Source organism: Haliotis rubra, unplaced genomic scaffold (genome assembly GCF_003918875.1).
Source record: "Haliotis rubra isolate DU_JTF1 unplaced genomic scaffold, ASM391887v1 Scf65, whole genome shotgun sequence".
Taxonomy (NCBI): domain Eukaryota; kingdom Metazoa; phylum Mollusca; class Gastropoda; order Lepetellida; family Haliotidae; genus Haliotis; species Haliotis rubra.
This window is the reverse complement of record NW_025767357.1, coordinates 578426-603755: the sequence shown is the minus strand read 5'-3', so window position 1 is coordinate 603755 and position 25330 is coordinate 578426. Positions and strand designations below refer to the sequence as shown.

The window sequence follows — 25330 nt, the reverse complement described above, 5'->3', positions numbered from 1 at the left end:
TTTAATAGAAATAACCATAGAAACAATTTTTTGTATAAATAACTGTATGTGTTTTTAATTAAAAGTATTAACTAAATTTTGTTTAATAGACTCAATTTATTGTCGATTAGTACATGCATGTTGATGACCTCTTTCATCAATGGCTGCACTATTGCTGAGAGACTGAGTCACCATGTTCACTCACTTTCAAGTCAATACTTTGGTGATTTATAACAAAAGGCAAAAAACATGAATGTACAAACTCCAACAACTCAAAGTGTGTGTCATGTCTGCGGGGGAACAACCTGAATTGCTTCTTTCTTATGTATATTTTAACAACCATTTCCCCATCACAGTCTTCCCTATTTTGGGCATGAATACTGCACCCCAACATTTTTAGGTATGAAAAATTCACATCCTTGTCTCAACTTCATTAAATATGTCATGTTATTTACATGATTGAGAGTGCATTTACATGTTGACATTTGTTAACCAGATCTTGTTCTTATTTCCTTTTCTATAAACATTTGAAATACAATATGAGTTAAATGTCGTCCTTGAAGTGCACTGAGAATATAGTGTAGCAATGGCTACTAATCACCTATGCTGTGGATCAGGTGTATCAACTTGATGACTTGGTTGATTGACATCCATGTCTTAGCTTCCCTTTTGTGTGGACTGATATGACCAATTAATTGCAATATCTTGTCACTGATTATTTATGTCTGTGTAGTAGCGATAAAGTTTCTAAGTCAAAGGTTGGACGCCTTGCCCACATGACCTAATAGCTGAATCTACATCCTGCTACACTGACAGAATAAGGATGTCTTTTGTGGATGAGTGAGTGAGTGAGTTTAGTTTGCGCCACACTCAGCAATATTCCAGCTATATGGCGGCGGACTGTAAATAATCGAGTCTGGACCAGACAATCCAATGATCAGCATCATGAGCATGGATCTGCACAATGGGGAACTGATGACATGTCAACCAAGTCAGCGAGCCTGACCACCCGATCCCTTTAGTCGCCTCTTACGACAAGCATGGGTTACTGAAGGTTCTTTCTAACCCGGACCTTCACGGGTTCTTTTGTGGATGACTCCATGCCCTGCTACATGTGTATAAACAGATTTATAAATGTTGATTCAATTGATAGTGTATATATTTTACACTAATATATGTATGAGAATCGTTTTTTAATATCTGCGAACAAAATTTTATCCGACCCGTCTCACGATTTACATTCTTGTTTTAAATTTTTACCATCTGGACGTAGATTCTTCGTACCTAAAGTTCGCACAAAAAGGTCCCAAACATCTTTTATACCTGTTAGCATTAGACTTTTAAATGAATGTTAGACCCAGCCAAAATTTTAAATGCACTGACTACTAGTCTCTTACAGTATACACTGGTTATCCTTCTCATCCTGTTTATCTGTGTGTTTAAGGTGATCGTTGTCCTTTGCTTAATTTGTTTTAACCATGCTGTATGCCTCACTGTTGTAAAAGGAATTCCTTTGTCGGGCAATAAAGTATTATTATTATTACAGTATTAACATATTAATGCGCTAATAATCAAGGATGCTTTGATAGTATATTTTAGAAAAGGCCAGTTAGATTTAATTATATTTTTTTCATAATCAGCATATTTTCTAATATTAAGATCTTATAGGTGTGCATATATAGTTTCCTTACACATTAAATTCAGCCAGAGGGAAGATTTTAATCAGATTTACACTTTCCAGTAGTTATGGATAAAATTTATAGACAAAGTTGAAGATTATCATTACCAACTCCGAAAGAATGTGCCTATAATTTCAAAATAATTTAAAACACATATCAGTTGAAGTGTTCCCTATCGACACCTGTGTTTCAGCAGGTGCAGTTATCTCCCCTTGCATTCCATGTGCTTTATCCATATTATCACATTCCATATGCTTTATCCATATTATCAAAATTACATTCTCAGCCGATATCATGCAGTGGTGCATGTACCGGTAACAACCCCAATAAGACTACAGTCTCAGTTGTGATTAGTTGGCGAGACAGTAAGATAAGAAAATAATAACTTTCCCCTCGAAAGTTCCAAGTTAGTTTTTGTTATAAAATTCAAGGTCTTTTGCGAAGTTGTCTGAAATGAGCAGAGTGTGTGGACGTTGGTTCGAGCACATTTTGGTGCTGGTAATTTCAGTTGATCTGAACGGCAGTTCGGTGGATGGATGGATGTTGAAAATGTGTTGCCATGTTCATATATTGTTGACATGTCTTTGAAGTGTGTCATGGAATCTTCAGCGCTGAAGGTAGGATTTTTCATTTGGGTTTTGTTTGGGTTTAACATAAAGGTTTAATAATCTGTATAGGGTACAGATGAGGTTGTCAGTAGGGCTGGCTATCAATATGGTAGCCTAGTGGTTGAAGTGCATGCTCATTATGCCAAAGGCCTGAGTTCAGTTCTGTATTTAGGGGCAGAGAGTGAAGCCTATTTCTGATGTCCACTCCCTGGGGATCATACTACTATATATATCTTCAGTCTCAGCTAAACCCTTTTGATTCTTGTCACTTGACAGATTTGCAGTGTATTTTAGTGTCAATACACTTGTGTTAACTTACTGATAATAAGGTTATTTGACCAATGATAAGTTTATTATGTAGCTCCAAGTGGCAAAGTAAAGATCCGGGTTGGAATTGGTCTTCAACAATTCCTTCTTGTTGTAAGAGGCAACTTACAGGATCGGATGGTCAGGCATGCTGACTTGGTTGACACATGTTATCGTATCTGAACTGCATAGATCGCTACTCATGCTGTTGATCACTGGATTGTGTGGTCCAGACTTGATTATTTAGAGACCATCATCATATAGCTGGAATATTGCTGTGTACAGGGTTAAACAACAAACAGACAAAACAGACTGTTTTTCAACAATGACCAGCTGATAACATGGACCTGTTACTGACCATGCAAATAAGGTGGTTTCATTGGTTGGTTGAGGGACCTAAGACACAATGGTTTCCATGTCTGTCTGTTTTTAACAATGTTTCATTTCACTCAAACTCAACGAATATTGAATCAGTTGCTTCACTGAATGTTCCAACATGTCGTTTAAAGTGCCCATTAAGCATACAAAAAGTTGCATTTACCTTAGAGTATAAATGACCTCACCACATTTCAGTTTATATATGACTATCAAATGTTAGGGTGTTCCCTTATTTTTTGTTTGTAGTATATTTTGTTAATGTTGTCAAATAACAGGGGCTGTGGGGTAGCCTAATGGTTAAAGTGTTGGCTCGTCACGCCGAACACCCGGTTTGAATCCCCTCATGGGTACAATGTGTGAAGCCCATTTCTGGTGTCCCCTGCCGTGATGTTGCTGGAATATTGCTAAAAGTGGCGTAAAACCAAACTCAGTCAGTCAGTCAGTCAGTCAAATAACATGTATATTTCATCGAGTGGTCTGACAAAGTTGATATGTTCACGAGTAGCGCAGCCACGAGTGAAGACATCAACTTTGTCAAACCATGAGATAAAACATTCATGTTATTTGACAACATTAACAAAATATTCTATTTATTATATTTTTATTTTATATTATTTTTTTGTTTATAAATGATCAAGACATCGATTTCGTAGTTCGCATTTCGAAGTTCCAGGCAAAAGTGATATTCTACTCAGTGAAAACACCATTTTTATTTTCACCAATATTTACAGTATTTCACCCTTAAAAATATAATAAAAGAAGTTATTCGGCTTGTCCTGGAATAACACGAGTTGGTCACGAATGGTTTAGTGTAACCAAGCGCTCGCGTCCGTTCAGGGCCGATGCGAGCGCTCACGGGAGGCAATAGCGCGGGCGCTCGCGGTTCTGAAAATACCTCAGGTGTCCCCTGGCTTGATATTGCTGGAATACTGCTTAAAGCAGCATAAAACTAAATATCTTTCATGTTCAGCTGAAGCACATTGATCAGCTTGTTGTCAAGGTACCAGTATCCAAAATGGTGTTAATGTTGATCTTGTTTATGGCCTACTTATTTGGAATAAGTTCTGTGCAATACATTCTGTCCAATACAAAACAGTCTGAGAAAGAAGCTTCAATTCTAAAATATTCTTTTGTGTACAGAACCCAGCATATACAGACATCAGGGCCAGTTCTGGTAGACTTTAGGCTGTTATGGTGTCAGCACATTACCTTAGGAGTACCTGCACATGGCCTCAGTGTGTGGTGTAGAATCTCTTTACACCTTTCCCAGCCAGTCAGGAGGCCTTTGTCAGTGTCTGCTTGCAGGACAGGTATTTTTATACTCAACCTGAATTTGAAACTTCTTCGCCCACAAGCAGGTATAAGGTTCCTTTGGAATTGCTTGTTGTGATATAACCGAACGTATTGCCCTACTGTCCAGTAGCCAGAGGCTGGTAAACAATTACAAGTATTATGTAATAACGTTGTTGGACATTGTGCCTGTATTTATTTCATCTTGACATGTCAAGTAGCAACAGGCTGGTAAGTACTTATGTAAAGTATCTAATTATGTTCAGGATATCATGCCTGTTTTAATTTCAACCTGACCTTGTCCAGGTGTATCTATCCTGTTCCTATTACATTGGGGGTCATGGGGTAGCCTAGTGGTTAAAGTGTTTGCTCATCATGCCGAAGACCCGGGTTCGATTCCCAACATGGGTACAATGTGTGAAGCACATTTTTTTGTGTCCCCCGACATGATATTGCTGGAATATTGCTAAAAGTGGCGTAAAACCAAACTCACTCACTTCTACATTGACAGGTAATTGATGAAGTGGTTATTTTGGAAAATAAATCCTTGATATTAAATCTGTATTACCTGATTAAAAGTTTAACAATTTTTTTTAACCATTACTGTAGTGTTTGTTTCTGGTATATGAGCGGGCAATCTGATTCAGTTATCAAGAATTTGGGAGTGGGTTATCTCTGTCATCAAAAGTAGCCAGCATTTAAGATGTATCCAGCAAAGGAGAAAGTAAAATACCTGGGCTAGCTGTCTTTGTTGACACTTGCACTTGTGCCAAAATACCCAGTTGGCAACGTGGTTAGCGTTTGAGAACTGTATCACTTTGAGCTTTCCTCCCACTTCAATCTTTAAGTTGTTGTTAGGAAGACATCTTTTCACTAATCTTCACTGATTACTATTGTTTAACTTGTGTTTCAGCATCTTAATTAGTATTGTACATAATTTTTTATATTAAACTTCCTTGTGGCCAGGAATGCAGTAGTGAATTAGAAGGAAGATTAGTGAAGTGAGTATGCCATAATGAATGATTTTTCTATTGTCATTCGGGTGGAATTTATATATTTGTCTTATGATCTATCTATCTTTTTGGCTATTGTCACGCCCAACCCCCAACTCAGTGTGCAGCACCCCAAAATTAATTGATGAGCTTTGACAAAGTTAAACAACCTCTGAGTTAAATAAATAATGGACAGAGAACACTTTTGTATGTAGAAAGTGGTATTTGGTTTACGTTCCTACTCATTCTGTACATGGTGACTTATTCCCTATTAATTATATTGATGAACGCATTAAACAATATTCCAGTCCTGATACAGAAATTCATGAAATTCTTAGAAATGTTTTGTGACTATATTCATTTGATGATGATAATAAGATATGTGACCAAGTTAATGAAAAGAATTTTGTTTGATGTATTTGCAAAAGCCATTGTTTTTGTATTACTGAGCATTGGGTTTATATATGAAAATGGGTCACATGTGATATTAGATTTATAACATAGGATACTTATACCATAGCAGAAAAACAATCAACCATGGTCACAGTATCGCTAAGTACAGGCATATCAAGTTGTTTTGCTCTTGGTGTTCTGTGGGAGGTCATATTGATTAGGCAGACAGTCAACAGAAGCCCGCATCTTGCAGGTTGGTGCTACAACTAGTTGTCATCCTGCTAGCATCTGTTCCTTACAAACAACCAGGGCATGAGTGTCAGCAAGATGTTGACAGTGTATACAGATTATACGACTAATGCTTATTTACCACAAAACACTGTGCTTGCTTAGGATACCCTAAGCATGAGGAAAGGTAAGATCGCTTGAGCGGAAAATGAGGGAAAACTCAAATTCGGACTTGTTTTACAGGCGTCTGGCTATTGTTGGATTGACAGATGGCCACATTACTTTGATCAGGCACTGCGTGACATTTCTATATATATCTCATAGATTCGTGCATCCTTAAAGTCATGGTCACTGAGCCGTGACGAGAAAACGTAACGCTGTCGAACAATGGCAGAGATATTTGTATTGTCTGGTGTAACGTTAGCTCAGTTGGGAATGAATCACGAACTGTCGTGGTCTTAGGCAGGTGTGATGCATCAATAATGTGAGCTCTTTATTCTATCTTGTTTTGCAATCTGATAGCCATTGTAAATATCATGTTTTCTATTGCTTGTGATTATCAAATACTGTCGTCATTGTGGGTAAGGTTGACTTTCCTTATGACTAATTATATCTTGCTTATCATTACGAGCGTGATGCTATTTGTTTACATTACTGTCCTTGAGGATGAATGAATCATTAGAAGTGTTCATCATGTTTCACATCGCTGCTGTTCAACAAAAGTTTGTCTGACTGTGAAAGTATAATTGTATACAACGATCTATTCTTCATTAGGAATTTGTCTTTGTGAAATGTTTTTGTTTTTGTGAATGAAAAAATCTGTGAATGAACACGCATTTTAAATGTATTTGTCATATACACACTCAGCTTAGACATAATCATTGTTTAATTGATAAACAGAATATATACAGTCTATTTTTTCATGATTTACACATTTTCATTCAAGTATCTCATCAATTGAAGATGACAAAATCAAACCAGTTAGACAGCAGTCATGAGGGTCCACAAAGGAACTGTTTAGTTATGCCTGTCCTCAGTGAATGTTAAAGCATGGGAGTCATGATTGTTTAGTGCAGAGATCACTTTGTAGACCAAGGCTGAATACTTCATATCCACCTTATTCCAAAGTCTGAAACAGGTGGTTATTATGGCATGGATTTCCTGTCTGTAAGTAATTAAACTTTTCTTCACTTGTGCACAGCTGAATTCACAAGAAAACATGGCTGAAACGTAGAGGTATGTGTGTAACTGTAAGTGAGTGAGTTAGGTTTTATGCCGCTCTTAGCAATATTCCAGCAATATCACCAGTGGGGACACCAGAAGTGGGCTTCACACATGGTACCCAAACAAACAATGAGAAACAAACATCGCCCTTTATCTTGATGAAGGACAATGGTAACCACTCAGCTACTCTAGGTCCCGATTTCTCGAAACAAACTTAAGTTTTTACTAAAATTTCAAACTGAGTTTGACAATTTGAAACAGCTGTATTTTTAACTCAACTGCACTTTTAAAATAAAAAGACCAAATAAGTAATCTATCCACAAAACTCAAATTGTCTACTATATTTGAGTTGAATGTCGATTTCAGTTCATTCTGGGAAATGGATTTTCTCAAATTTGAGTAAAACTCTAACTTAAGTCAAAACAGACTTAAGTTTGTTTTCATTGCGATATGATATATTTATACTGATAAGTATCAGGCTAGAACAATATGTTTGTACTGAAATAGATATAAATCACATTTTTCATGCGATATGGTACTGATTATGACAAGAGATGTCCTTCTTAGTGTTGTGTACAGCTTAGACTTTGTAACAGGGTCCAGTTTGTAATGATACAAGGCCTTATGATATGATACATGATACAAGGCCTTATGATATACATGATACAAGGCCTTATGGTATGATACATGCCTTATGATATGATACATGATACAAAGCCTTATGGTATGATACATGATATATCCCTGATAAAAGGCCTTATGATACGATGCACGATACAATGCCTTATGATATGATATACAAGGCCTTATGATATGATACATGATACAAGGCCTTATGATGATACATGATACATGGCCTTATGGTATGATACATGATACAAGGTCTTATGATACATGATACATCTCTGATATGATACATAATACATCAGTCGTATGTTGTCTATATATCATAAGATTTTGTGCTACATTTAGAATGAAATTTGAATAACTACTGTCATTGATATTCAAATGTCCATCTTGTGGTAAAGAGCAAAGAATATTTGTTCATTTTTTGACATATTCAAAATATTTTACAATGTTTTCTCTGTGTCTTTAATGTTCTCTAAGTAACTGTCCTGCACATCTAGATGTGAGTTTTCCTTGGACTCGCGTTCAGGGTTAATGGGCTTGTAGTTTATGCAGGTGCTCCGACTCAGTGGGTTGCGTGTTTGCGATCTCGGCGCATCAGATTCCAGGTTGGTGTTAAGTAACACCTTTATTTATTCTGCAGTCAGGTATTTCAAGAAAACCTCAACTTACTTAACATTCTAAAGGTTGAAACTGGCCAAGAGTAGGCCATTGTTTAACATATCTGGTTCGGGAAAATGTGTTTTGTTTATGTTTTTCGTATTTAATGCTGCACTTAGCAATTTTTTAGTTAAGTGATGGTTGTGGATAGATAAACAAGTCTTGCCAAGACTATCCAGTGATTGACTATTGGTCACAAGTGGAATTTGATGATAAGAGATTAATCAGAACAGCATCTGATGCAGTTTTTTGTCATCCTTTGAGAAGTGTGCGTGTTTTGACATGTGAGTATAAATCAGTGTAAAGAGTTGGTAAAATCATGTTAAAGACGACTGATAAATGAGTTGATTGGATGCTGTTGTGACGTTTTTTATGCCTTGCTGTGGTAGATCATGCAATTTAGTCATCAGGAGGATGCCCTGTCATGAAATTCAATTTCATTTGAAAATTTGAGATTAACATTTCAACATGTTATAGAAAACAGGCTGTGTGTTGTCATGGTTACAGTGGATCCTTGTGTCACTTTGACACTTCTTGCCAAGGGTTTTAGGATTGAAACCACATGGTAGGATACCATGGTACCATCATACTTGTAGTGCTTTGGACATTGTTTCAGGTATGTTACAGCATGTTGGCTTAATGCGAGATGAACCCGTGAAAATCTGGGTTAGAATTGGTCTTCAGCAACCCATGCTTGTCGTAAGAGGCGACTAACAGGATCAGGTTTTCAGGCTCGCTGACTTGGTGGACACATGTCATCGTATCCCAATTACGTATATTGATGCTCATGGTGTTGATCACTGGATTGTCTGATCCAGACTTGATTATTTACAGACCGCTGCCACATAGCTGGAATATTGCTGAGTGCAGTGTTAAACACCAACCAAACCAAACCAATGCGAGATGAAAGCCCAGGTGGCGCCACTTTGATGTTCATCATGTGGGATCCATGTCCGCATGCAGGATGCTAACAAACCAGGAATCATAATAATCAGGGGGATTCTGGAATTTGAACCCAGGATCCTGGCACACCAAAGTGATGTAACTCTGCACAGTGTATCCGTTTGGGCTGTTGGATATAGACAGTCTTTGTACTTGTTTTGAATAGCAGCAGTCTGTGGTACACTGAGATCAGGTGGCCGTTGCGGCTGAGAGGGAGTAAGTGCTTACAGCATGGAGCTGGCTATCTGTTCCGGGAAAACAACTCAGTTTAAGGTTTGACAAATGTCAGTTTATGAAGTCCATGGTGAAATTTATTTCATCAAAGTATTCATTGTGTATTTGCTTTGTGGAGCAGTGTTATATTGTAGGTATAGAAGATATTGCTGACTGGCGTATGTTCTATTACATGTACTGATTTATGTAGCAAGGTCAGCACATTCCCAATTCAGCATCTCTTCATTAGGGTGAGTGAGTGGGTTGGGTTTGCACCGCTTTTTGGTATTATGTGGAAATATGAAGGGCATGCAATCTTGAAATTGGTTTCACACATCGTACTCAAACCACACTTCCACCCCACACCCCACAGCTCCATCCCACACCTCCATCCCATTTAATGCCTCCCCAACACCTCCATCCCATACCTCCCCTTCTCCTACACCTCCATCCCATTCCCCCCACACCTTCACCCACCCCACCCCATACCTCCAAACCTCTCCCCACCCCACATCCCACACCTCCACCCTCACCTCTCCCCACACCCCACCCCACACCTCCATCCCATCCCACGAACACCTTTCCCCACCCCACACTCTTCACATCCATCCCACTTCTCCACCCCCCCACACCTCCCACCACCCTCCTGTCCTATGGAATACAGAGGACCTATTGAGATAGTAGATACAACATTATGTGGTAGTCCATCCTGATTTCCTAGGGGTTACTGGACCATAGAGCAATTACCATGTATTGTGTGTCTGTTTGACAAGGCTTTAGTCACAGTTGTTCCAGCTTGATAAGATAAGTATATACAGAGATTATCGACAAAACACCCCCTATGGCTATATCAGGCCATGCTAATTACAGATGCCAATGGGAATTCTAGGTCAGAGTAGACATGGTAAGGTTGGTGCAAATATTTGTCATAAGAGCTTATCAACTTGCGATCAGTTGTTACAATGAAGTGTTACGATTCAAGGGAAGTCTTTAGGTTTTCTGCTGTAGTGGTTGAATGTAGGGCCCAAGATTTCAAAGTTCAAGCACTAGGTTTATGCCAAGACACTTTTGTAAATGTTAACATTGTAGCACTGCCATGTGTTTTCTGGTATACTGTGTTATGATGTGCTCTTGGTGTTGTTGTACAAAGTGATCTTAAGGTTACTGCAAACTCCCATACCTTAACAAAGGTATGACTATCTTAACGCAGAGGTTAGCGCAAACTCCCATACCTTAACAAAGGTATGACTATCTTAACGCAGAGGTTAGCGCAAACTCCCATACCTTAACAAAGGTGTGACTATCTTAACGCAGAGGTTACCGCAAACTCCCATACCTTAACAAGGGTATGACTATCTTAACGTTAAGGTTACTGCAAACTCCCATACCTTAACAAAGGTGTGTCTAACTTAATGCTAAGGTTACTGGAACTCCCATACCTTAACAAAGGTATGTCTATCTTAACGCTAAGGTCACCGCAAACTCCCATACCTTAACAAAGGTGTGACTATCTTAACGCAGAGGTTACCGCAACTCCCATACCTTAACATAGATATATCATTATCTTAACGATAAGGTTGCTTTGTGCAACGGCACACTGGTGTGTATATTGACTGGGCAGTCACTGGGTTTGAATTGTGTTGACATAACAGGCAGTGATACTGATGCAACTTAGCCCAGTGGTTACAGTGTTCACTCATCATGGCGAAGACCCAGGATCAATTCCCATATGGGTACCTTGTGTGAAGCCCATTTCTTGATGTCGCTGGAATATTGCTAAAATCGGCATAAAACCCGACTCCCTCCTTCCCTCCCCTAGAACTTAAATATGGCTGACTGTGAAATAACAGACCCGTGAAGGTCCGGTTTAGAATATTGATCTTCAGTAACCCATTGTAAGAGGTGACTAACAGGATCGGGTGGTCAGGCTCGCTGACTTGGTTGACACATGTCCCAATGCTTATGCTGTTGATCACTGGATTGTCTGGTCCAGACTCGATTATTTACTGACTGCCGCCATATAGCTGGAATATTGCTGAGTGCGGCGTAAAACTAAACTCACTCACTCACTCACTGTGAAGTAACAGTCCTCCAGTCACAGGACTAAGAATATTTTACTTCCTGCTATCCAAATATGATGAGATCAGAACTGTGCAGCATCGTAATGCAGACATTGTATGATGTTTGTGGCTGACACTTCCATTGCCTGAACTGATGTTCCGGATAAGTGAATCATTATTTTTTTTGTGAGTGAGGCACTTACACTTAACGAACGCCCAGTTCCGGAAACTCGATTTTGGATTATCATTCAGGGTGACCTGTTGTTTAGGGTCAGTTTCTATAAATGTGCTGAAATGCAATTAAAACGTTTAAAAAGAATAATTATGCCCTATCAAGGAAGTACCAAGTCACCTCAAGAGACATGAACAGTTATGTTATTCATGACTGTGTTTACTATGAGGGGCGGTGGAGTAGCCTAGTGGTTAAGGCATTCTCCTGTCACACTTTAGACCTGGTTCGATTCCGCATGTCGGCACATTGTGTGAAACCCATTTCTGGTGCCCCGTGTTATTGCTGGAATATTGCTGAAAGCAGTGTAAAACCCAACTTACTCACTCACTTACTACTTCATGGTGAGCAACATCACCAACAGCAGCTGAAAATCAAAAGTGCGCTCATGGATTGGTGACACCAGTGCATGTTGTTAGTAATGTATTCAGCACATCAATGACTTTGCCCAAGTATGTTGAAAAAACAGATGTGAAAAAGAACTCCACATTTTCAAGAGGCCTTCCAGACTGATTACAGGGACAGTTTATATTGTGAAAAGATTGGTGAAAACTGACTACTGTTTAAGGAACAACATCCGGATTATCATGTTGGTTTACAGGTTTATTGGCTGTATCATTGATTATGACAATATGCGTTCCAGCTGAGTTTATCTTGTCTATCTAGGACAATAAGCATTGTAAGTAAGCAGTGAATGGGTACCAGTTTCATCAGATGATGACCGTTAACATACTGGCACCTCATTGGCTGCTCGGGGCGGTGGGGTAGCTTAGTGGTTAAAGCTTCACATGTCACCCCGAAAACCCGGGTTCGATTCACCATATGTGTGAAGCCCATTTCTGGTGTCCCTCACATATTGCTAAAAGCAGCATAAAATCCAACTCTCACACACACACTCATTGGCTGCTCATGACCAGGTTGTATATTCCTCAGGAAGTTGAAAATGAAGTTACACACTGTTCCAATCACTAGGGTAATACATGTGAAATTCTCTTTGTGCAATAAGATGGATGATGATGATGATGATAACGATGATGCTGAATCATCTACTACTACTACTACTACTACTGGGGCGGTGGGGTAGCCTAGTGGTTAAAGCATTCGCTGGTCGTCACGACGAAGACCCAGGTTCGATTCCCCACATGGGTACAATGTGTGAAGCCCATTTCTGGTGTCCCCCGCCGTGGATTGCTGGAATATTGCTAAAAGCGGCATAAAACCATACTCACTTACTCACTCACTCACTCACTCACTCACTCACTCACTCACTCACTCACCTACTAATACTACTACTACTACTACTACTACTACTACTACTACTTTTTTTATCATTTAGGAAGAAATAAATAAGGAATACAATGTCTTTGATGATATGGTTTGATAGCCTTCATGATTTGGTTTGATTTTCTATATACTGATTTATTTTCATAGTCATAGTTATTTATGGTTATATTTGAAAACAATGGATGTTCAGGATTTGAGAGATATCACCACAGTTGTGAAGCCATACCTTCTACAATGGTCTGTATCATCAGCATTTGTGAAGTAGCTCAAATTGATGGCCATGTTTTCGGAGTCTGGATGGAACTTGGATCAATAAAAGAAAAAGGTTCAAGGCCATTGTTGTAGCCTGTGCTATGGACGTTTTCTGTCAGGTTTCAGTCTGTGAAGAGGTGGGAGTGTGTCCGTCATAAGACTCGATGGTAGGCAGTAGGCGATCTGCCAACATTGTTGGTCTGGGTTTGATCCCAAGGATGTGAATGCTGCTTGAGGTACATGATGCCTGTGCTGTGGACATGTTTTCCCAGGTTTCAGACTCGTAAGAGGTGGGAGTTTGTCAGTCATAAGAGTCGATGGTAGGCAGTCTGCAATCTGCCAAGCTGGGTTGGTCTAGGTTTGATTCCAACAATGTGTAAAGTTTGGTTTGGTCCCAAGGATGTGATTGCTGCATGAGGTACATAATTACCAAATAGACTGGAGGATTGGTCATTGTTGTCATCTTACTCAAAGGGGTGGGGCCATGCTCATGATGTCAATCACTGGATCTTCGGCGTGACGAGCGAACGCTTTAACCACTAGGCTACCCCAACGCCCCCTACCCAAGAGACAAAGATGTACATGCATATTGCAATCAAACACATGATGGTGTTTTTCTGTTCTTTGGTGTTATTAGGGGCCAAATGAAATCTTGATAGCAAGAGGATGAGGCCACTTACGTGTACATTGTTCGTTGAAATTGAAGTTATTTTTGTTACTTTACAAGCTTATGAAAAAAGACACACTTATGGCAATGACCGTATGAGCTGTTGAGACAGCCGATGGTCACACAGTGACTCTTAGCGTGGTAAGCTGTGTCAGTATGTTTCACTTCCTGCGTCACGCAGGGAGGCCAGGATATCTCGGGGAGAAACGGAAATAGGTGGTTGTCAGTTTGCTTCTTATTACAGCTGTTTAGTGGAAGATACAGCTAACTGGTCCAGAGGTACAGATAAGCTGCGTATCTGCGTAAATTAAGCAAATATTTATGTGAAAACTCAAATCCTATTAAGTCTATTGCGTACAAATACGCTTGAATTTTGGTAAATACTCAATAAAAGTGATCTTACATGCGTACACACGCAAATGTCAAATCTTGATAGATAAAATAATTGAGGTATACTGAGAGGTTCTCTTTCAGGACATGAACTTGACAACTTGCAGTCTTTCTTATCGTTTCTCATATCACAGATCAAATATAAATAACAAACATTTTTTAACTTTATTATATATTTTAAAATTAATGGCAAACGGCAAAATACCCTATTGAGTTTGAGTGAGGTGAGTACAATTTATTTGGTTACTCAAAGGAAAATTAGGATAGCCAATTGAGATGAACACAAGCGAGTACATAACTCAATTACCCAAAAAGTTATCTGTAGCTCTGCTGGTCATTTCAAGTTTCTTTAAATTAAGTTAGATACTTTATTTATTGCATTCATTTGTTTCAGTGAATTTAAAATAATTTGTTCAAAGTTATAATTAGTTTCAAAATATATTTGCAAAGCCATGGTTTATTGTGTTATCCTGAAGATGTATTTTTGTTGCTCAATACATGGCTATTAAGACGTTAGAATGCTCAGTTACAAGTACACAAGTCAAAAGCGTGCTTAGAAAAATTGCAATAGCCATGATCCTAGATTGATTGCTGAGATGTGTCACATAACAGTTCCTCTGACCATGCTACTTAGACATGTATATAGGAATGTGTTGCTTGTTTGCAGTGCTCTAAATAGGATTGTTATCTTTTGGCAATCAGACTCTGATCACAAAGAGGGGCGGTGGAGTAGCCTAGTGGTTAATGCACTGGCTCGTCATGCCGAAGACCCGGGTTCGAATCCCCACACGGGTACAATGTGTGAAACCCATTTGGTTTCCCCGCCGTGATGTTGCTGGAATATTGCTAAAAGCGGCGTAAATCTCATTGATTTTTGCATTGCATTCAATACAGTAACCTAAAACTTATCAAAACGTGTTATCAGTTAAATACATGATACCAGTGCATAGCTATAATAGTTGTTGAAAAACAAATTTAGTGAGGGAGCTAGCGAGCGGGCGACAATGGTTTCACACGGCTTTGAGCAATATTTCAGCAATATCACGGTGGGGAGACTGGAATTGGGCTTCATACATTGGACACATAAATTTAGCATTTTCAAGGTTAACTGAAAGAATCTTTACAAAAATCATTTCCAGACTTAGATTTGATAGAGACATTTTGTTTGGCTGGTTATCCATAGATGCACTGACTCATTGTTTACCAAATACATTAGTGTATATTTTAAATGTGTACTTCCAGCATGACTTGTATCCACTGTGTATGGGGACTGTGTGTTTAGTTTCTTCAGTTCTCTCTCTCAAGAATGACTATAGAAGTAAATACACAGTGGCTTTTAGTCATTGGAGCCATGCCACATTACACTCGTCAGAAGAGTACACAAAGTATGTAATCAGGACTGCCAGTTGTCGGACTTCCGTTAATGTTGAAGCCTTGATAGCTGAGTCGGTTACTGTGCTGACCTTGTGGGCTGGTGATTAGGAGGCTTACAATCTGGGTTCAAATCCTGCCAAACCCATAAATGTTCTCAAATTTGTACTTTACTAAGAAAGTGTAATCTCAAATAAAACATTTGTGACTGTATAATTGTCAGAGTTGTTATCGTTCAGGTGAACCATTGGTTGTCTTGTAGTCTGTTTCACAGTCCCTAAACCACAATTTTCCCTACTGCCTAGCCTTCCCTGCAATGCTAAAGCCTTAAATGAAGCAAGTCTCACTGGGGCTCGGGGCGGTGCGGTAGCCTAGTGGTTAAAGCGTTCGCTCATCACGCCGAAGACCCGGGTTGGGTTCCCCACCTGGGTACAATGTGTGAAGCCCATTTCTGGTGTCCCCTGCCATGATATAGCTGGAATATTGCTAAAAGCGACGTTAAACTGAACTCACTCACTCACTCACTCACTGGGGCTCCTTTTCAGTTTAAATGGGTTTATTTGTTACTATCAAAATTATATATATTCAGAGACTAAGTGTTAGTCTTGTTGTCTTGTTGTCCATTAATTCCTCAGGTTCTGAATATCCCATCCCAGTGGGGCTCCTTTTCAATTTAAATGGGTTTATTTATTATTATCAAAATTCTATATATTCAGAGACTAAGCGTTAGTCTTGTTGTCTTGTTGTCCATTAATTCCTCAGGTTCAGAGAAAGAATATCCCATCCCAGTGGGGCTCCTTTTCAATTTAAATAGGCTTATTTATTATTATCAAAATTCTATATATTCAGAGACTAAGCATTAGTCTTGTTGTCCATTGATAACAGATTGAACTGCAACACTGTCACTGAAGTACTTGTTATGTGCCTAATCCTGATACATGCATACTACCATCGTGACTTGCAGGTGCTTGTTTGTGTATGTTACTGGGTAAGTCCAGAGATGTACCGTTATCATCACGGCCCGGCTGTCCGGACACACATGTTGATGACTGACGAGACAGGAAGTCACGCTCTTCAACAAATATCCGAATATTTGACACCTTATGCTGATCATGTATGACTTTGACTTCTATAGCTCTCTTACAGAGTGTTTGTCATGGCAGCTCAGGAAAGTGAGGAGTTTGGGTTGTAATTGGGACTTGGTTGATACTGTGTTAACATCAGACACAGGTAGACATTGCTGTGGCTAACACATTATATTTGGGATTACACTTTCTCAGTAAATGGCGTTGTGTATTCATTGTATTTTCTGTTGACCAATGACACTACAGACAATAAAGTAAGTAATACAGCTGGAATATTGCTGACTGCTGTTAAGAAGTGAGTCTGGTTTTTACTGCTTTTAGCAATATTCCAGCAACATCACAACGGGGGACACCAGAAGTGAGCTTCACATATTGTACCCGTGTGGGGAATCGACCCAGATCTTCGACGTGATGAGCGAACGTTTTATTCAAAAGGCTACCCCACCTTCCCACTGTTAAGAAGAACTATGAAAGCTCTGGTCAGATGTTCTGACTGACTGAGTTTGGTTTTACGCCGCTTTTAGCAATATTCCAGCAACATCACGGCGGGGACACCAGAAATAGGCTTCACACATTGTACCCATGTGGGGATTCGAACCCGGGTCTTTGGCGTGACAAGCCAATGCTTTAACCACTAGGCTACCCCACCGCCCCTCCAGATGTTCTGAAGTTATAAGGTTATATCTGTTAGATCTTTGTTTTGCTTTGTTGTTTAATGCCACACTCAGCAATATTTGAGCTTTATGACAGCATATATCTGTTGGAGGACTTATAACTGATACAAGAGTTCCAATCTATTGATCTTGGTGGTCACATTGGGAAATTTTCACTGTTTTCTGAAAAATTGTGAATTTTACAAAAACATACTATGTTGCTATATTCAATGGTATATAACACTGCATTCAATACAATATTGTGAAATTAAGTATTGCAGGTTAACACTTTCAGTCTTCCTTGTTATCAGTGAAATACAAGTCACGAATACACAATGCCATTTAGAAAATGGTCAAATTTAACCTACGGTATGCTATATTTTGGGTGTCACTTTCTCAGTGAAGTGCTTATTCTAGTACTTTTGTTAGGTTGAGTCCCATCAGGAGACGCACTAAAACTATGTCATCAATAGTATTTACTATAATAACCTGCCTTGGGCAATTTGTAATTCCCATTTTGGAATTTTTCCTGAGATGTGCTGTAGACAGTGTGTATGATGTTTATATCAGCCTCTGACCAGATCTAGGTAAATCCAACCCTGGTGACCCAGATGGCTAAGGATCTTTGTTTAGAGGTCAGGATGACCTAGGGGACCCCAGCCATCTGAGATCCCATTTAGCATGTAGGATGACATGCTGAAGGATCATATGTGTTTAATCATTTGTATGTTAGCTCCAATTAAGCAATAAATTGACTGCCAGTGCAGATGATGTATCATCACTGCTACAATGTGCCTGAGGAGTGCCTGTAAGGCAAAATGTTTTTATTATGCGGTTAATTAAATAGTGATAAATGAAAACATACTTATGATATATACCCCAGCATGGTAGCTTCATGCAGAGAGTTTTTATGCTTATGTCATATGTTTTCATGATTATTTTGGGCAGTGGGATAGTTTTTAGCTTTCATTTATTCCCTCATGTGTACAGTGTTTTGAGCCCTTTCTGGTTTCTCCTGTCATGATAGTAGTGGTGGTCCGATTAATTGAAATAATCGAAGATTGGTCACAGTGACTGAACGACCAAGCAATCGATCATGTTTTCTCATAATCGAACACAAACAATTCTGGAACACTTGTACATCAACAATATTTTCCACAAGGTTGGTTTTGTCTGTTTATGTTCCTTACATTCTAGTCATCCTTTAAAGATGTCAAATTTTGCCGAAAAGACCAAAAATAACTATGTTTTTTTCCTTATTTTTTGTGCATTAACAAATTTCATAAATGACGCCAACCAGTTATTTTCGATGATTGATTGGTGGTAATGAACCAATCATCAATTATGAGATTTTAACCAATTCCCAACACTACATGATAGTGCTGGAATATTGCTAAAAGCAACTTAAACCCTGACTTACTCTCTTGCCCGTCTTGCTAACAAATCAAAGCAGGGTCACTCAAAATAACAAAATTTCACATTTTGGTTATGATATTATAATTATTATAATTATAAGAATCATAGCAATTTTGGATTTTGAACTTTAAAAAGTTTCTTCAACCCATAACTTGAACACATTTGAATGTGTTGCTTTCAAATTTGGGGATCATTCTCTATATAAGGAAAGTGCTGTGCAAGGTTGTATTTTATCATCTTTTATTTATCTGGCCTATCACAGGTACTACAAACATGTGGCCAGGGTACTGTATTGCTGAAAAACTAGAGAGTGTTTAAATGTCAAAGTCTCACTTCCTTAATCAGGAGCATTTTGTATTTGCTAAAACTGTTTCTCTTTGTTTCAGAATATGTGGACCATGAGAGAAGATCTGCGATGAAGTTGACGCAGAGATGTGAGGCATGAGCAGAACCATGGTGATATGATTACATAGTGGGACAGTGTGTAGTATTGCTGAATCAGCTGATTTTGTGGAATTTGTTGGATTGGTGCGAGGTGCCACCAATGTTGACTCACAGTGTTACGAGACTGTTTTTCACGTCGTGTTGATAAACATTTTGGAATGTCTCTGTGACGTTTGGTTTGTATAAATTTTGATTACTCAGCAGTTATGACCAGAAGGAGGATTATGGCGATTGCGTACAGGTTCGCGACATATGGATCCAGGTAGTAGATTTGGAGTAAAACTTAAGACGACAGAAATGGAGGGCGCGAGAGCGATGGGGAGGGGTGTGACGTCTCGGACTACAACTACAACAACACGCAGCATCAGGACACCATTAAAACCGGCCAATGTGAAGGATCTTAAGGCGATGTTTGATCATTCAAAAGATGACAAAGAAACATCTAAAACTAAAACAGAGACCAAACTGGTTAAAACAACTTCTACGTCTGCTTCTGGAGTAAGTCCAAGGTCACGCAACAAGGATGATTCAGGAATCAAGGTTGTGTCCTTGACCTCTACAAAAACAGACTTAAAAAGAGAGTATGGTGGCAGCACTGGGAATGTTAACTTGTCAAAGGACACATCATCTAGCAGTTCTGATCTTCTAGCCAAATATCGAGCTAACAGGACAGGATATTATAAAGACACACCACGACAAAGTGAAACGCTTGCTGGAACTGTGAGCCAAAGTTCACCAGACCTGTCAAAGGCTGGCAACAAGTCTCCTCAGTCCTCCAAAACTAGTGTGTTCTCGTTTAGTGCCAATGATAAGCCTAAAGAATTCAGTGTTCCTAGGTTAAACCTGGACAGAGTGACCTCTGTGGAAAGTTTCGACAGTGCATCGTCGAAAGATGACAGTTCACGATCTCGAAGCGACTGTGCCAGTCCAGTAAGTACAGGTAGCGGTAGCCCCAAGCTGATTGGTCGGGCAAAACCAAAATACTTACCCAGTCCTCGTTCGGATACTGCAGATAGCAGTATACGAGTTGAAATTCCAGTTGCCCATCATTCCAGTAACAATGAGACGAAGCTGAGTGCAGTCAGTGGTGGAGGAAGGAGTGGTGGGTCTAGGTTTCGGGACACGACCGACAGAACTGCTGTGTCCAAAACAAGTGGGACATCTAGGTTCAGTGATAGTACGGATAAAACATTTGTGTCAAAGACATCCCGTTTTGGTGACTCTGCTGATAGGACAGTTGTTTCTAAGTATTCTACTGAAGTTAAAGGTCCTCTCGCAAGCAGGACGAGAACGGTGGAAATCACGCAGTCCGAACGGAGGGTGGGATCGCCATCTAAGGTATCAGTTGATGCTCCTATTCCATGGTCTGATAAGAACAAAGGCAAAGTTTGTGGTATATTAGATTCAAAACAAGATGTCAAACTTAAAACAGACTCCTCCAGTTCTCAACCGAGCTGGTTAGAAAAGAAAAATGCTAGGAATGTTTTAAGTAACTTTGTGTCATCCTCTCAGTCAAAACATGACACAAAGACACAGACGAAGATCGAGCGTGAGATTCCCATTCAGAGGATTGGTGACTCCAATAAGAAAACTCCATCAAGCATAGAGGCATGGGTGCCTTCAGTTAAAACAACAACAGAGGTCAAACCTGAAAGGAGGTCAAGACAGGTCGATGTCAAGGTTACCAAGAAGGAAGAACCTAAGACTTCAAAAACTGTCACTGTGGCCAAACCTGAAATTACTAAAAGGACAAGTGATTTCACAAAGAGGACAAGTGATGCCACAAAAAAGAAGGATTTGTCGAAACCAAGTGAACGCTCTGCTGCCAGTATGATCCAAGAGAGAAAGAACATGCTTACATCAACCACGGCAACCAGAACATCAGCCAGCAAACCTCCACCAAGGAAGATGTCTGGAGGTGAAAAACTGGACGTAGCGGGCCCGGGAGCAGATATTAGGAAAATGGTATCTCGAAAAATGAGCACAGAGCGATTTCAGAGGTTGAAATTTGATTTTGAACGTGGTGTTCCTACGGAAAGTTTTGAGCGAAGGGGCTCAGAGGTTGACCATATTGAACTTAAACATCGTGTTTCGGAAATAGCATCCCAACCTACGACAACTAAGCTCACAAAAACAGATTCTTTTAAACGCAAAGAGGAATCTATATTTGCCAGTGGTTTGAAGGTGTCAGATTTCGTAGAACAAGTAAATAATTTGGAGACGAACAAAAATTGTAACGCTGGGAGAAAATGGAAAGCTGGTGTGTCACGACTCAAGCGTTCCTCTCGTATGATGGAGGACGGGCAGGAAAATGAGTACCTCGAGGTTGGGGACAACGATGGTGATATATCGGATAGCGGATCGGATTATGGAATATATGAACATGTACCTGAAGCGGGTCTGGCAGCCAGAGATGGTGAGTTTATCTTACTGTCATAGTATTTGTTTATGTTTATTTGCAGCTCTGTGAGCATGGAATCTGAACATCTTCAGAGGCATTACATTTATTATTGTTATTGTTGATATTATTTTTGTTTCACTGAACACCATGGAATTATGAGGCCAGATAGTATATAAGATCCATACAAATATATTTTTTAAAATATTATGAAAAATATTACATCAGCATGATCAGAAACAGATCGGGGGTACCTGCTGCTTAACACAGGAAATTGGTGGATTTACGTATGGAGATTTGGTTATGTCTGGTCCAGACTAGACGTAATACAGTGTATAAATAGAAAGTAGCCAAGTATGAATAATAGTCACTAACATCACGTCAACATTTACTGACCGCCTCCGTGGTGTCGCGGGTTCGATCCCCGACCACGTCATACCAAAAGACGTTAAAATACGGCATTAATGGGTACAACAAGGACTGGTTGGCTCGGAGTCAGTATCATGTGTCTGAGTGGGGTATTCATGCTTCACTGCAGCATAGTATCTCAGTGGGCTAGCACTATTAAACCAGATTAAGTCTGGGCTAGTACAAGCAGCCGCACATACACATATGCATGCATGTCGTCATATGAGCGAAATATTCTCAAGCACGACATAAAACCCAATTTCATCTCACCTCACCTCAACATTTACTAAACGTAGGAATTGGTGGATTTACGGATGGAGATTTGGTTATGTTGAACAATGCCCAGGCATCTTTATAATAAGAATGATACTGTTTATTTTTACCTGTCCCAATACGACTATGATAATGTTGCAATTATTGCAGTATTAAAAGTGTCCACAATATTCGCTCTATATAACAAACATGTTATCTGCATGTATGTAAATCAACATGAACAAGTTCAGTCAAAGCTGTCAAAAAGTAGCCTTTGGACCTAATATACTCTATAAAAGTCATAAAAAGTTGTTATCAATAGGAAATTAACATCTCTATATTCCAACTTCAATAAAGCCATCCTTCAGTGTTGAAGTAGTTTGACTTGACATGTGTCTAATTTTCAGCCTCAGTGCTGGTATTTTCCTTTGTCAGCAAATAACTTTCCTATGGAGTACTTTCCCATGGCCATACGCTTAATAAAGAGACTGCAGGTGCTCTATGAGTTAAAGTGTTGCAGATATGTAGATAGACAAATTGCAAAGCATGTCTGGATAAAGAAAAGTGATACATCTTATCACGATGAACTCTGCGTTATCTTCTTGAGAATATTATGAGTACAAACAGTTAACAGATAATATTGATGAGTGTTACCACCCTTGCTTTTCTCTAAGCCTCAGACAATACTTCCTGTGTGGGAATCAAATAAAGAATTGGCTCTTTGTGCATTTCAGTGTGTCTGATTGAAAAGTGAAACATTTGCTAACTTAAATGATGATAAAGGTTTCTGGGGGTTAGATGTTGATCACTTTTTCTATCATGTTTAAAACCATTATTACAGACTTAAATTCTTTAGTTTTGTCCTTGCTGCTACAGTGAATCTTGGGAACAGTAGACCAAGTAGCCAATACTTCTTGTAAGATCCAAGAAGTGCTTGCTTGTCACCCGTGAAGATCCAGGTTAGAATTGATCTTCAGTAATCCATGCTTGTCATAAGAGGCAACTAACAGGATCGGAGGATCAGGCTTGCTGACCTGCTTGACACATGCCATCGTGTCCAAATTGCGTAGATCGATGTTCATGCTGTTGATCACTGGGTTGTCAGGTCCAGACTGAATTATTTACAGACCGCCTCCGTATAGCTGGAATATTGCTCAGTGCAGCGTTTAACAACAAACAAACCAACCAAGCTTGTTTGTGTTATACATATACCACCCATCAAAAGTTTAGACTCACTAGTGTAAATGTAGCCACTTACTTCAGTCAGCTGTTCTAAACTAGATTTTGCAAAATATTCCATACTGTTTAAAGGTACTGTTTACACATGAACTGAAACAAATTTGTAACATTGAAAAGATTATTGTTATGAGTTCAATAAATGATGAAACTCAGTGAAAATTGGCAAATTCTTAACAAAACTTTACACCAAAACGCAAATGTTCACATGCACGATATTTGCACATGCTTTTCAGCAATTTAATGCATGATCCTCATGCAATTCATCTGCTTAAGGTTTGCAGTTGGTTCCCCCAAGTTAGTGGAGAAATCAATCTTCGATGCAACCACATATATATCATAACATATAGTGAGTGCTTTAAGTGAGTCTAACTTTTGATGGGTAATATATGTTTGAATCATTGCTCCTTCTGTCAACCACTTCACGTAGACTGGTTATACTTTTTCAATTCTCTTGTTATATGCTATCATTATAGCCATGACCACTGGAGTTAGACTGTTACAAAAAAGTAGGGGTGTGATATAGCCTGATAAGTGTTTCACTGTCATGCCTTATAAGAACAGGTTTGATACCGGAAAAAGAAATAATTGCTGGAAGTGATGCAAAACCATGTCTAATCCTTTTGCAGGTTAGATTTACAATGTCTGGAATTGGATATGGGAATTTGAATAAAATGTAATGAGGTGTCATCAGATATTTAGCAGAGACTATTTTTCCCGTTACAGTTCCGAACATGTTAATTTTATTTGTCTTAATTTGGAATGCATATTTGATAACCATCCCAAAACATGAAAATTTGATGTGATCAATGATTTCCACTGACGGTTGCACAGAGAGCATTGAACAAATGTTCAGCAGACAATGATTCAATGTCAGGGATTCAGTGTCAATCCTTGCAGAGTTTCATTGATCCTGTAATGAACCAGACATGATTGTACCCCTTGTATTTTCACGGCATGTTGTAACTGTCAGTTCCTTGATCTCAGTACCATTTTCAGCATATTTTATATTCCAACCTGTCTTAATCCCTGGCACATGTGATTTCAGTGAACCATGGACTGGGTCTATATGTTGGTTATCACACACCCAGCTGTGGAATAAAATTGAGGGGGCATCTCAAAAACAGATTTATTCTTTAATCGATTTTCATCTTTCAAGACATATTGACTGAATTTGAATCGTTTTTCAGAAATGTATTTTAACTGTTTTGGAATACAAAAGAAAACATGTCCACTTAAACTGATTTTAAAATGATAATTATGGTAATCAAAGTTTGTTGGACCACCCATTATGGGAAGGGCCATTAAGGCTTTGTTCTGGAGACTGTTGCCTGTTGGGTTTTTCGTGGATTAGATGGTAAAATAGTCGAACAAATTCCAGAGTAATTTGTATTCCTGTGCTTAATATACACCAATAACCTTGTAGATGTAGTTTATGATGATAAATGGAACATTTCCTGCATTTATGTTGAACCTCTGATACAATAATTGATACTATTAAACCACTTTTCCTCCTCAACCTTTACTGCGCCTGAAATTGTCCTTACGTTAAGTAAAAAAACAACGTATTGCATGCTAAATTTTCATTACTGTTCCGCATTTGTGGAGTTGTTATCCATCTGAAGGTGCATTTTGTGATGTAACTCAGGTCTTGGTGACCTTTTAT

General features: G+C 39.0%; 1 protein-coding gene and 1 long non-coding RNA gene across 2 annotated transcripts; both read left to right on the top strand.

The window, feature by feature from the left end:
* The first annotated feature begins 1186 nt into the window (after nucleotides 1–1186).
* On the top strand, nucleotides 1187–18182 carry LOC124257165. Its single transcript, XR_006893195.1, has 3 exons — nucleotides 1187–1524; nucleotides 16364–16368; nucleotides 18171–18182. It is a non-coding gene; the product is annotated as an uncharacterized LOC124257165 (long non-coding RNA).
* Nucleotides 18183–19685: 1503 nt separating this feature from the next.
* LOC124257112 (dentin sialophosphoprotein-like) lies at nucleotides 19686–21809 on the top strand. The gene has a single exon (XM_046691102.1). It carries the CDS (start codon nucleotides 19686–19688, stop codon nucleotides 21807–21809), a length of 2124 nt encoding a protein of 707 aa, XP_046547058.1.
* The last annotated feature ends 3521 nt before the right edge of the window (nucleotides 21810–25330 follow it).